General features: G+C 34.6%; 1 protein-coding gene across 3 annotated transcripts in view; it reads left to right on the top strand.

The window, feature by feature from the left end:
- Positions 1-15,087, top strand: part of YES1 (YES proto-oncogene 1, Src family tyrosine kinase) — a 100,668-nt gene that overhangs the window by 30,429 nt on the left and 55,152 nt on the right. For all 3 annotated transcript variants that reach the window (XM_077135860.1, XM_077135861.1, XM_077135862.1), the window contains exon 2: positions 14,045-14,317. In XM_077135860.1, coding sequence (XP_076991975.1) covers positions 14,053-14,317 — 265 coding nt within the window. In that variant the 5' untranslated portion in view covers positions 14,045-14,052. The remainder of the gene's footprint in view (positions 1-14,044; positions 14,318-15,087) is intronic.

Below are 15,087 nucleotides of genomic sequence, written 5' to 3'. Positions count from 1 at the left end.
CGATCAAAATGAGCTGACTTAAAATTAAACTGTTTTAAAATGTAGATATGCCAAGCAGGTACATTAAAAAATGATGTAGTCTAAAAATGTTTTCTTTCTTGAAATTGGGCAAAAGAAAAATGCCTCCTGTATAATACATTAACAGATTCCAATAAAATGCTTAAATGTTAATTTATTTGAAGGCTGTCATTATTAAGAAATAAATTCTTTTCATGTCATATAAACTGAAAGAGAATTTTATTTTATAAATTAATATTTTCTGAAGTTGAATGATTTTAAAACCAAAGAATGAATTTTTTTTAGGTATTAACTTTTAAGAATATTTTAAGCAGCCTTCAAGGATTACCACCCCCACTATAAACAAAAAACAAAAAAACTGGACAAAACTTATGAGATAGTTGCTTTCAGATATTGGACTATAGTTGTGCAGGACTGTGATCCCTGAAAGAAGGAAAGCAAATAAGGAGCGCTCTACAGTCATCTTAGCTTTCTTCCTGGAGGTACATTCAAATTGCAGAGCAAAACAGGAATCTTCAGCAAAGGATAATAGTCTCGGTAAACTGAAGAGAGAGATCAGAATTCATGGTCTGAGGCAGAATTCATGGGTCTGAAAGTTACAAAGCAAAGTTCCAGGGGAAAAAAAAATTCCAAGGAGAAGGACATTATGCAGGAGAATTAAAAAATGTTAAAAGTCTACATGAGAGTCTGTTGTGAATTGAATTGTGTCTCCCCAAAAAGGATATGTTGAAGTCTATATTATAATTTCCCTAGAGCTTCTATAATGTATCACCACAAATTGGGTGGCTTAAAACAATAGAAATATGTTCTTTCAAAGTTGTGGAGACAAGAAGTCCGAAATCAAGGTGTCAGCACAGTCATATTCCCTCGGAAAAAAACCTTCCCTCTGAAGGTTGTAGGGAAGAAATATCCTGCCTTGCCTTTTCCTAGACACTGGTGGCCGCAGGCACTCCTTGGCTTGTGGCAGTACAAATCCAATCTCTGCCTCCATATTCACATGGCCTTCTTCTGAGTGTCTCCATTTTCACATGCTGTTCTCTTGTGTCTGTGTCTCTTCCCCTTTGGACACCTGTCATTGGATTAGGGTCCACCCTAATTGAGCATGCCCTCAATTCACAAATACCAGAGATTAGGTCATCAATATATCTTTATATATTGAGAATCCTAATCCCCAGTCTTGGAAATGTGACCTTATTTGGAAATAAAGTCTTTGTAGATATAATTAGTTAAAATGCTTTCATGCTTGATTAGGATTGGCCCTAATCCAATGTGACTATTGTCCTTATAAGGAGAAGGAAATTAGGACACAAGACAGACCCAGAGGGAAGATGGAGGCAAAGATCAGAGTCTTGCTGCCACAAGCTAAGGAATGCTAAGGATTGCTGTTAACTGCCAGCAGCTAGGAAGAAGCAAGGAATTGTCTTTTCCCACAGCCTTCAGAGCAAATGTGGCCCTACTGAGACCTTGATTTCAGAGTTCTAGCCTCCAGAACTGTGAAACAAAGCGTTTGTTTGTTTTAAGTTACCCAGTTTTTGCTATTCTTTTATAGCAGCCCTAGGAAACTAATACAGAGTCTCTGAGTTTTTGCTGAATTCTGGAATGCAGTTATTTGCAGAGTGAAACTTTATAAAGCCAGGCAAAGAGTGGTCAGGGAGATGTGAAATGATGGTCCCCAAAGGTCACAGAGGCTGGGAGACATTTTAGTTCTTACTAGTTGGAGGGGAAAATATTTGTTGATCACTCAGGACATTTTGTAGAAACCCCCAAGGGGGAGATGGACCTTAATGGGGTTACAGGTGCTAAATTATCCCTAAAACAAAAGGACCAATGAGGCAAAATCAAACAAGCATGAAATTCAAATTTCAGGAAAAAAGGGAGTATAGAAAAAATTTGAGGAAGTATTTGCCGAAAGTTGATGAAAACTATAAACCCACAGATAAAGAAACTCAGTGAATCCCAAGCAAGATAAACACAAAGGGAAGTACACCAACACACATAATAAATTCCTGAAAAACAATGATAATAAGAAAAGTCTATTTTAAAAGCAGCCAAAATGAAAGGTTATGTACAGGCAGCAAATTTCTCATCAAAAACCATGCATGTCAGAAGACAATGGAATGAAATCTTTCAAATAGTGAAAGACAAAAACTGTCAGCTTAGAATCTATATACAACAGAAATATATTTCAGAAATAAAGTTGAAATTATTTCCCCCCAGCAGATGTTGAGAAAATCCATGAGTATATCTGAAGTACAAAAATGTTAAAGAAAGTTATTCAGGCACACGAAAAAGAACAAATAAAAACTTGGATTTGTCCAAAGAAACAAAGAGCACTGAAAATAGTAAATAGTGGTTGTTATAGTTTTTAAATGCTGACAGAATGCAGTTTACTGGAGATGGAACTGCTCTTAAAAAGGGAATTTAGTAAGTTACAAGTTTACAATTTTAAAACTATAAAAACATCCAAACTAAGGCATCCAGGGAAAGCTGCCTTGATTCAACAAAGGCTGATGGGTCCAGAACACTACTGTCAGCTGGGAAGGCATGTGGCTGGCATCTTCTGGGGTCTTTGGTTTCTGGTTTTAAACAGCTTCTAGGGGCATCTTTTCTTTCTGCATCTGCAGATGTCTGGGTCTCATCTGCATCTTCTCTCTCTGTGGGCACTCCAAGCATCTAAGCGTCCTCCAAAAAGTTTCCCCCTTTAAAGGACTCCTGTAAACTAATCAAGACCCATCTTGAATGGCTGGAGTCACATCTCCATCTAATCAGTCACATCTCCACAATTGGGTGGATCAGTTTCCATGGGAACAATCCAATCAAGGTTTCCACCCCAAACAATAGGTCTGGTCCCACAAGATTGGATCAGGTCTAAAACATGGCTTTTTTGGGATACATAATAGTTTCAATCCAGTACAGTGGGTAAATATTAAAGACTTTTTTTTCTCATTTTTAAATAAGACATTGAAAATAAATAGGAAAATGGCAAATTTAAACCCAACTTTATAAATGACATGAACATTTAGTAGAAAAATAGAGATTGGTAAATGGATTTTTAAAAAAGTAGTGTCAACTATATGCTATCTGGTGAAAACCATCTTAAACATAAAGAAATAGGTTAAAAATGAAAGAATGGGGAAAACATACTATGTACACACTGTAATAAACCATTGCAATGGCTACACTAATTTCAAGACAAGATAAACTTTAGTACAAAAAATAGCACCAGGGAGAAAGAGGAACATTGCATAGTGATATAGGGATCAATTCACGAAGGAGGCAATGATCCAAATATATATATACACTGAATTATAGAGCTTTAAAATATATGAAGCAAAAACTAATAGAACTGAAAGGAAAAATAGACAAATCTACAGTTATGTTTCAAGATTTCAAATATTCTTTCAGTATGATAGAACAAATAGATAAAAATAAGAAGTAAATTGAACACTTAAACCACACCATTAACCTATGTGACCAAATTAACATTTATAGAACTCTGCCCAGTTAGCAACAGAAATACATGTTCTTTTCAAGTACACATGGAACATTCTCCAAGATAGATAGATCATATCTGATCCCTTTAAAAGTCTCTATTTGAAGCCAGGAGAGTCCTCTTTGTCCATTGCTATGTGACAGAAAAGCCAAAGACCAAGGGTCACTGGCAGCCAACCCCAGAATGCCAGTCTCCCACAAGAAAATTTTGTCTTAATTAATGCCTTGATTTTGAAATTTTCCTGGACTCAAAAATGTGAGCCAATAAATTCCTGTTGTTTAAGATAACCTATTATATGGCATTTAGTTTGGCAGCCAGGAAACAAGAATTTGGCAGCCCAAAACATTTACTGTTATGGTTAGGATCATGTGTCGACTTGGCCAGATGATCATGCCCAGTTGTCTGGTCCAGCAAGCACTAGCCTGTTACTGTAAGGACATTTCATAGCCAGAAAGCTGGCTTATTAAATCACATTGATTGCATCCATGGCTGATTACATCTGCACTTGGCTAAGGGAAGTGTCTTCTGCATCATTGACATTTAATCTAGTCATTTGAAGGCTTTAAAGGAGAGGTCAAAAGAGAAAATCTCTCTCTGCTTCAGCCAGCCATTCTCTCCAGGGGGATTCATTGAAGACCTTTATTGGAACTGTCCCACAGTCTTTCCTGTGAACTTTGGACTCATCCATCCCCACAATTGCATGAGACACTTTTGTAAAATCTCATATTTACAGATCTCTCCTGTTGATTCTGTTTCCTAGAGGACCTTGACTAATATACTTACCATATGTGTCTTGATTGAATAAATCATATCTTGTAAAAAAAAAAGTCTCAATTTTTAAGGGAATGAAATCATACAGAATATGATCAAAATTGAATTTTCTCAAATTACAAATTGTAATAAGAAAAATGGCCCTCTAAAGATGTCTATACCCTAATCCCCAGAACCTCTGAAAAAGTCTTATCTCACATGGGATAAGGAATTTTGAAGATATGGTCAAGGTTAAGAAACCTGAAAAAACAAGATTATCCTATGTTATCTGGAAAACCCAATCCTTAAAATCAGAAGAGAAAGATGAAACAGGAAGTTGGAGAGATGATAGCCTGAGAAGAATTCAGTGCCCTCTTGTTGGTATTAAAATGTAAAAGGCTTTGTGCAAGGACTGTAGACAGGCCTCTGAGAGTTAAAGGTGACCCCCTAGCTGACAGCCAGTGAGAAAACAGACCTCAGTCTTACAAACTCATGGAATCGGATTCTGCCAACACTAAATGAGCAAGAAAACAGGTCTTTCTCTAGGAAATGCAGCCCTGGTGACACTTTTATTTTAGCCTGGTGAGACCTGTTTCAGACTTCTGACCTACAGATAATAAATTTGTGTTGTTTTAAGCTACCAAATATGTGGTAATTTATTAAAGCAATTATAGAAAACTAATACACTAGTCAATAACAAAAATATTTGGGAAATATTTGGAATTTAAATAACACACTTCTAAATAACCCAAAGGTTAGAGGAGAAATCACAAAGGAAATTAGAACATATTGAGGTGAATTATAATGAAAATAAATATATCAAAATTTGAAGAATGTGGCTATGATGTGCTTGGAGGAAAATTTATCAAAACAGGATAAAAGTCTAAAATGATGTAAAAGTTTCTACCTAAGAAACTTGAAAGAAGAAAAAAAGAGAATAATTAAACTCAAAGTAAGTAGAAAGAAGACAAGAAAAAGCAACAGCAAAAATCAAACTGAATAAAGGAGAAAATCCATCTGATCATCTAAGTAAATGCAACAAAGCATTTGACAAAAAAAAAAAAAAAAAAAAAAAAAAAAAACACCTCTCAGCAAACAGGGAACAGAAAGAAATTTTCCTCCCAGATGAAGGTCAGCTACAAAAAACACTTCAGCTAATATCACGCATAATGTTGGTAGAACAGAATGCTCTCCTCCTAAGATCAGGAGCAAGGCAGAGATGTTTTCTCTCATCATTTTATTCAGCAGTGTAATTGCGTATTAGCCAGCACAATCAGGGAAGGGGAAAAAAGCAAATAGATTAGAAAGGAAGACTTAAAACAGTGTTTATTTGACACAATCTTGCATAGAGAAACCCTACTGAACTTACAGAAAAGCTACTAGAACTAATAAGTGAATTAAGCGAGATCACAAGATACAAGGTCAGTTTACAAATATGAAGTCTTACTTTTAACAAAAATTTGGTTAGACCTGTATACTGAAAACTACAAAACATTGCTGAGAGAATTTTAAAGTCCTAAATAAGTGAAGTGACATACCATGTTCATGGATCCGGAGACCAGTATTTTTAAGATATTAGTTCTCCCCAAATTGATGTACAGAATCAGTATAATCCCAGCAAGCATTTTTGTAGATATTGACAATCTGATTCTAGAATTTGCATGGAAATTCAAAGATCCTAGTATAGGGTTCAGCAAACTGTGGTTCTCAGGACAAATCTGGCCTACGACCTGTTTTTGTACATAGTGCTTTTGGAACTCTGCCACACTTATTCATTTGTGTATTGTCTGTGACTGCTTTTGAGCTGCAGCAGCAAAGTTGAATAATTGCTACAGAGACCACACAGCCCATAAAACTTAAAATATTTACTATCTGGCCCTTTACAGAAAAAAATTGTTAATCTCTGCCCTAGAGTATCTAAAGCTATTCTGAAGAAGATGAAAAAAATTGAAGGAATTACACTGTCAATTTCAAGACTTACCCTGAGGCTATAGTCAAGACAGCGGATAATCAACCTAAGCATAGACATACACAACAATGAAACAGAATAGAGTGCAGAATTAGACCTATACATAACTGATTAATTTTTGACAAAAATGCCAGCATAATCCAATGAGAATAGGATAGTATATTCAACAAATGGTGATGGAACAACAGGATATCCATTTTTAAAATCTTGAACCTCAGACCTGACTTCATAGTATATACAAAGATTAACTTAAAATAACTTATAGGCCTGAATGTAGGAGCTAAAAACTATGAAGTTTAACAGAGGAAAAAATATTCTGACAAAGAATTCTTAGGATACATGAGGCACAAACTGTAAAGTTAAGAGTTGCTAAATTAGATTTCATCAAAATTAAAAAAAAAAAAGTCCAAAGATTCAATTAGGAAAATGCAAAGACAACCTGACAAAGTACTTGACTCCAGAATCTAGAGGCACCTAATAGTGACTATTGTAGTAGCAAGTATTCTTGTGTCCAGAATGTAACAGAAAGAAGACAAACAACCCAATTAAAAAATTAATATTAACAGACATTTCGCCAAAGTAGATATGAGTGGCAAATAAACACATGAACAGATACTCAGTGTTAGATGTTTGGTCATTAGGAAGTTTAGTCATAGAGAATTGTAAGCTAAAACCACTACACACTCATGGTGTCTTAGTATTTATGCCATCTTAGGTTGCCATTGAATCTAACCTATGCATGGAAATGATAATGTACCTAGAGGAAAGATTGGTGGTTGAAATGTTCTTGATAGATTTTGTCAAATTAAATAGTGATGAAGATGTTTGGAAGCTATCCAGGTTCTTACTGTTATTTATGTCAGTGAATTAGAAATCTGGTTAATTTTAGTTCTTATGATTTTTATCATACTCGTTTCTAAATTTGTGAGGCCTCAACATAGCAAGATACAGTTTGTTAGCTACATTATGGTATCAGTAGACTTCAATTGCCAAAGCTTACTAGATAGAACAAAAATGAAAGATAGCTATTCAGAGTATTTTATCATATCCAGACCCAAGTAAATGTATGGATTTCTGAGAGGGTTAAGAAAAACTTAAAGCGTTGTTGAGAATTTGGAGCAACTGGAATTTGTATTCATTGCTGGTGGGGATGCAAAGTAGTACAGGCAAGATGGAAAGAGTTTGGCAGTTTTTTATAGTAAGGGCATGTTTAACTTTATATGACCAAGAAATGCCATTCCTAGATATTAACTGGTGGGATGGATAGGGTGGGACCCAAAGAGTTGTACAGGAATGTTTATAGCAGCTTTATTTATAATATACTCAGTTTGGATCAACCCAAAATCCATCACCAAGTGAATGGATAAACAAAATATGGTATATTCATATAAGGGAATTCTAAAATGAAAACCAACGAAGTCCTAATATGTATATCAACATGGAAGTATCTCAGATATGTTCTGCATAGTGAAACAAGTCATATACAAAAGACTACATATTGTATAACTCTGTTATACCACATCAGTGGTTGCCTAGGGTTGGAGTTGGGGATTGACTGACCTTTTGGGGTGATTTGAAATATTCTGTATTGTGATAACAGTGTTAGATATACATTTATATACATTTGCCAAAACTCATTGAACTGTGCACTTAAAATGGATGCATTTTATTGTGTCTAAATTATACCTCAAAGTAGTTTTTTTAAAGAACATTTTAAGAATTTTTTAATGGTGTCTTAATAGAAGTGGTTTTGTAATTTTATTTTTAAATAAGTTCATATTACTCAGAAAAAAATTTAAATCATATTTAGAATAGCAGTAATATTCAAATTGAGAGGTAAATCCTTATTTTTTTTGTACATATTCATGTCATGTACATTATACTCAAGCAAATATCTGTATGATATTATTTTAGTCTGCAAAAGCTGCCAGAATGCAATACACTGGAGATGGATTGGCTTATAATAAAAAGGGATTTTAATTTAGTTATAAACTTAATAGTTCTTCAGAGGAAAGGCAGCTAACTTTCATCTGTGGTTCTCTCTTACACGGGAAGGCACAGGGCGATCTCTGCTGGCCTTCTCTCCTGACTTTTGGGTTCCAACAACTTTCCCCAGGGCAATTCCTTTCTGAATCTCCAAACGTCTAGGCTGGGCTGCGAGTGCTCAGATGAGGTATGCTGAGCTCCTTGGGCTGTGCTGTGTTGAGCCCTCTCTTTTAAGCCTCCAGTAAATTAAATTAAACATCACTTAATGCGGAAGGCACTCCCCTTAGCCGACTGCAGGTGTAATGAGCCATAGATGAGTTTTACATGCTAATGATTCAAGCCCACAGTAACAGAACTAGGCATCATCACCAGGCCAAGTTGACACCCCAACTTAACTACCACAGATATATACTGGTATACATAAGTATCAGTATGCTTCAAGTCGCCATTAAGATTTTGTAGGTTATGAATGCCACAATTTCAAGGATATCTTAGATTTCCGTAAATACCTTGAGGGAGGTTTGGGATCATTTTTGTTAAGCTATTGAATCCTGATGTGTTGAAAAGAATTTTATATTAACCATTGTCATGTGATTTCAGTGATGTATTAAGATCTTTTCAGGTACAGGTTACGGAGAACCAAACTAAAACTGGCATATACAGTAAACATGTAAAAATCTGTGAAATAATAAAACACTTCAAGCAAAAAGAACAACCTTATTTACTACCTACATTTAACACATTAACATTTTTGCTATTTGTTCGTTTTAGATATGGTTGAAACTCTTTCCCCATCCACACCACTCTCTTGAAGTTTGGGTATCTTTTCCAACCATGTGTTTATATTTGTGGAAGTACTGCCAACTCTAATTGCTGCTTTCTAATTTTTTTCCTTGAACATCCCTAGTATGTAGGTGTCCTTTTACACTGAATTAAGATTTTCACTTTCCTCCACATCTGTGCCTTGGGTGAGTTTTATTATCTCCAAAAAGTTTTGTTAAACTCAGAAAATATGTTTGTTTACTATGCCTCTGGTTTTCACTTTTTCCTGAGTTTTAGATTCCCAGTCCCCTACTAGGTTTCTCAACATGTTGCCCACAGCACTTAAAACTATTTTCTGAAACTGAACTCACTGGTCCATAAAAACCTGTTTCTCTCCTCGTGTACCTCAGCTAATGGCCATACTTTTCACTCAGTTCAGACTAGAAACTTGCTGTCAAACCCTGTACAAACACATAGTTTCTACTTTATTTTTTATTTATTTTTAGGCAGTTGTATTCACACATACCATCCAACCAAAGTAAAAAATCAGTGGTTCCCAGTATAATCACATAGCCATGCCTTCACTACCACAATCTATATGAGGACATTTCCTTTTCTTCCACAAAGAATCCTAGTAGTATCTACTTTTAAAAGTGCTCAGTAAATCCTGTGAAGTGAATAAATGATTCCTTTCTCTTCATCTCCTCTCCCCATACCTTATTGATCACTTAACTTGTTTATTCTACTGCTATGTATCTCTCATTTCCCCCTCACTGCTGGCCTCGCTGTTCTTGTTCTTGTCCTTTCTTACTTGGGATATTCCAGTAATTATATAATTTGTCTTTCTGCTACCATTTTTTCTTCTTTTTCAATCTATAATTTATCTTTCTGCCACCACATTGCTATTCTAAAACTGGTATCTTCTGCTAGTCTTCTTTTAAGAACTCCTTGAGAAATTCCCCAATGCTGCCTAGAAAAAGTTTAAAACTGTTGCATAGCAAATAATGTTCTTTACAAATTCTCCCTTACCCCTAGCCATCTATCCCTTATACTGCTACCACACTGAAAATTTCTGATCCCCAACTACACCACGCTTTTTCAGCATTTGAGCCATTCTCCACACTGTTCATTCTTTCTGGAGTATCTTTTTCCCTCTTTCCTAAACCTCCAACTCTTCAACACCCAGTTCAGATGCCACTTCCTTTGTAAAACTTTCTTCCCTAAGCACTCAAGGCAGAGCTAATGACTTCTGCTGTATTCCCATAGTATTTTTCATACATCCACTCTAGCATTTTTCATATTATAATATTGTTGAGTATTTGTTTCCTCTACCTGTTTCTGACCTTTTTGAAGAAAAGGGGTATTTCCTGCCATCCTCCATTCCTTTACAGTGTGTAATACTATATTATGTTAATAAATATACATCTGTAAGCCAATAGTTCAGAACTTGGAAGAGGCTTTCCTATATATATATTTCAAATGATCTTAATGTTTGTAAGATAACCCATAAAAATCTGTTTAATTTATACTGTACAGAAGATTACTTAAAAATGTAATCACATCATACATTTATATTGTTTCTGAAGGAGATAGGCAAAAAGTGATGGTTCCTGTGTTTTGATACTGGGGTGCTAGTGGAGCTGGACTGAAATGATGGTTATACCTTGGAGGTATTGGAAAGCACATAAGTGGGTGGATGTTGGGCCACAGACTATAGATTAGGAAAATACCTGAGGATGGGTTAGGAGTAGTGATGGAAGACTGGTAGGATGAGAAAACAAGGCACAACATTTGAAGAAGAGGTTGAAGCTAGGAGTGGTATTTTGTAGGAAGAAGACGACCTTAGTACAGTTTCTGGTTGAACAAAATGAGGACAAGGAATTAAGGTTGCATTGGAAATGGTGGGGTAGGGACTGGATAATTATATTAAGCTCTGTTGTAAATCAACGTATTTCTCAGCCTGCTATCAAATTTTAAATAAATTAGCACAATTGTTGACATTTTCTCTTTTTATTTCTCCTTCGTACAATTTTTATTCTTTCAAAGTCTAATTTATATAATTTTTAATAATGTTTTCTTAATATTTGGACTTTGGAAATTACTATTCTTAAATCCTACTAATTTTTAATTTTTTTATAATTTAACATATTTTGTGTGTATGTATATTATTGTTTATTGGCTAAAATTCACCTTTCAGCCTTATGTATTGAATCAAAATCTACCAATCTGATATACAAAAAAGAGTACCTTGTTTTAATTTGCATGTATTGGAAGACTGGGAAAATTGAATAAATGCAGATGTTTATTGACCTTTTATATATTTTTTGTGAATTGCCTCTTCATTGGATTTTTTTGTATTTTTCTTTAAGACTGTCTTTTTTTTTTTCATGTGTAAGAGCCGTTTATATTAAGAATGTCAACCAGTTTTCATATATGTACATTATATGTGTATGGAGAGAGAAAGAACATGGGCAGGTACAAAGTATTTTCCTATTTGTCATGTCTTGAACTTCACTTAAGAGCTTTTGTCCTCACTCATGCACTTCCTATGGGAGTTATATTATGTATCTATTAGTCCTTTCCTTTTAGTGTTCTACTTTTACATTGTGCGTTAAAAGACTTTTTACAATCCAAGATTATATAATGACTTAGTTCCTTCTACTTTTAGAAGCAGTTTCCTTTTGCATATTTGGTTTATATTCCCTCATAGTGTTTTAGTATATATTAAAATTTCCAGTTCCAGTCATTTTCAGTGCTTACATTTAGATACCATATTTTTAGTATGTACCCATTTAAGATGGTGTATTAGAGTTCTCTAGAGAAACAGAACCAACAGGAGATATCTGTAAATATAAAATTTATAAGCGTGTCTCATGCAACCATAGGAATGCAAGTCCCAAATCTGTAGGGTAGGCTTTGAGGCTGGCGACTCCAGTGAAGGGTCTCAATGACAGGAGTGGCTCATTGGCTGAAGAAGGAATGAAAATTCTCTCTTCTCCCTTAAAAGTCTTCAACTATTGAATTAAATTCAACAGATTAGATTGTCTAATTTGTGGGAGAAACGGCCTTAATTGGTTGTAGATATAATCAGCCACAGATATAATCAACTGACTGATGATTTAGTAAACCAACCTTCTGGTTTATCAACCAGCCACAAAATATCCTTGCAATGACAGGCCAATGCTTGCCTGGCCAGACAACTGGGTATCATCACCTGGCTAAATTGACCCCAGAATCTAACCATCACAAATGGTCACCTGAAAGCCTTCCAATTCTGAGTTTCTGAGATTGTTTCTATTGTAATATATAGTTATATGTATTTTTGTATGCTGTATGGTAGGGATCACATGTTGTTCTTTTTCCATGTGATTATCCCATTATTGCAGTATCATTTGTTGAAATTTTTAAATTTTGGAGGGAAGTTTGTGAGCTGGGAATCATGTAATATTTTAAACTAGCATTCTATTAGCTGAGGTTGTAAATGATCAGTCTTCAGAATTTATGAAGCAATTATCTTATCACTTACTTCCTTTTGAATGCCACAGGTTGGAAAAATCTATATAAGTAAGAATGACTTTTAAATTAAGTGAATTAATGAAATCTATATTAGTGCTTCTCCAGGAATTGAATAGAATAATGCAGATTTTGTAGTGTTAGTAAACCAACTGTATGCCAGATCACATTAGTAGTAGGCAGTTCAGTGGATAAGAGGTTTGTAAAGCATAGTCCTTGCTTTTTAGGACTGCACTGACAATAATTTGGGGATGTGGTATGGTGGGAATTATAACAATAAACAAAAAACCGGATACAAATTTAAATAAGGGGAGAGTCCCATGCAAAAATCTCCTGAAAGGTACATCACAGGTTTTAAGGAAAAGGAGATATTGCCAATTTTACATAAATGGAAGCCTAAATGAAAGAGTGATATTTGTGGTAATCATCAGTGAATCATTAGGATTTTAGCAAGTAGAGATGTTGGGACAGTGTTATGACAGAAACAGTTATAAGAGGAAGAAATCATGAAAATGGGAAAGCTCAGTGCATATATATTTGGGGAACATAATTTTTTTTTAAAGAGCATAAAATAAGTGTAAGAGAAAATAGTGGGAGATGAAGTTGAAAAGATAGGTTTGGGTCAAATTTTTGGAATGTCTTGAATGCTAGAGTGAGATTTGTGTTTAATTTGGTAAACATTAAGAGTATGTCTTGATAGGAAGAAAAAAGTAAACAAGTGTTTAATTTGGTAAACATTAAGAGTATGTCTTGATAGGAAGAAAAAAGTAAGCAAGTTACCTATGCTGTTCTTGATAGCCACTAACCAAATGTAACTACTACAGCTAGTCCAAACTGAGTTGTGCATTAAGTGTACAATGCACACTGGCTATCTAAGACTTAGTACAGAAAAAAGAACATAAAATATCTCATCAATAATTTTTGTATTGATTTTATGTTGAAGTGATTATTTTAGATATATCTGGTTAAATAAAATAAATTATTCAAATTAAGCTCACCCTTTTACCTTTTTAATGGTATTACTAGAAGAATAAGATTACATATGCAGTTTGCATTTGTGCTTTCTGTTGTGCAGTGCTGACATAGATAGAAGAATATTTGTTAGTACCCACTATGTTTCAGATATCATCTAGTAGTTGTAATAAAATTTTAGTTAATCCTCCTAGTAACTCTTTTGAGATATGGGTAATGTTATTCCCATTTTTGAAGTAAATGAGATAACAGATAGGTTAAGCAACATACTCCACATTATTCTACTAGTAAGTAGGAAGTCAGGGTTCATATTTAGTCCTCTCTGGTTTCAAGGCCCATGGTTTCCCCAACACACTGTGCCATGTTGTCATCAAAGATGATCAAATTGGAGCGGTGGTTTAGCAGAATCAGAATAAAGATAAATGAGGGGAACAGACTCCATTTTGTGCTAACTGTTTTGGTAAAGTTACTTTTTTTATGGAGAAAATACCTTGTTTATAGTCAACTTCTGAATTGCATCTTTTTGAAGTAATCCTGTATATTAACTGCTTCTCAAAATATTTGCGTTATCACCTTTGTAGATTTAATAATGGGCTGCGTTAAAAGTAAGGAGAACAAAAGTCCAGCCATTAAATATAGAACTGAAAACGCTCCAGAACCTGTCAGCACAAGTGTCACCCATTATGGAGCAGAGCACACTGCAATGTCACCATCATCGTCTACAAAGGGAACATCTGTTAATTTTAGCAATCTTTCCATAACACCATTTGGAGGATCCTCAGGGGTGACACCTTTTGGAGGAGCATCTTCCTCATTCTCGGTGGTGCCAACTTCATATCCTACTGGTTTAACAGGTGAGATTTAAATGAACAATTCTGTTGTCAGTTTGAGAACATGGCCTTGGGTAATACGTACATAAGGTTTGTCTGCTGTAAGAAACATAATAGGGGACTTTTAAAATAATTATATGAAAATCAGAGTTTCTAATATAAAATTTAAAGTCTTATCATATACATGTATATTGTTCTTAGATGCTTGATAATCTGAAGTTTATTATATACTAGGTTACATCATTAATTGTTTCATTAATTCATTCAAGTATTTGTAGAGCACCTACTGTGTGACAGGCACTAGGGATAAAAAGATTAAAAACAGATACCCTGGAAATTTTGAGTTGTATATATGTTACTACAGTAAAATGTTAATTAAAAAACTTCCATCAAGAATTGTACAACTTCTCTGGATTGTAAAGCACTAGCTACCATATAAGTATTATAGCAGTTACTTAATAAGTTTTAACTAAATGGCAGTGTAGTGATGATAATACAGTTTTTCTATTAGATACTACTGATTTTTTTTTTTTTTTTTTTAATCATGAGGCCCAGAGAGTTAAAATGTTTTGGGTCTTTTTTTTCAGTCATAGATAAAAAGCAAGAGAATCCAGAACTCCATGTATCACATTATGTTGTCTTTTCAAAGAACAGTAAGAAATTACAGCTTATAGCCTTTCATGGAGACAGAAATGCTCTAAAAACGTAAATTAAGAAACTTAAAAAAAAAGAAAGAGAGAGCAAGTGTTCTTTTGTGTTAGGGCCCGAGATCAGGATGCCTTTCACCACATAGG

This window comes from Tamandua tetradactyla, chromosome 18, assembly GCF_023851605.1.
Source record: "Tamandua tetradactyla isolate mTamTet1 chromosome 18, mTamTet1.pri, whole genome shotgun sequence".
NCBI lineage: Eukaryota > Metazoa > Chordata > Mammalia > Pilosa > Myrmecophagidae > Tamandua > Tamandua tetradactyla.
Note: the sequence above shows the minus strand (reverse complement) of the source record. Positions and strands in the feature narration are given on the sequence as shown.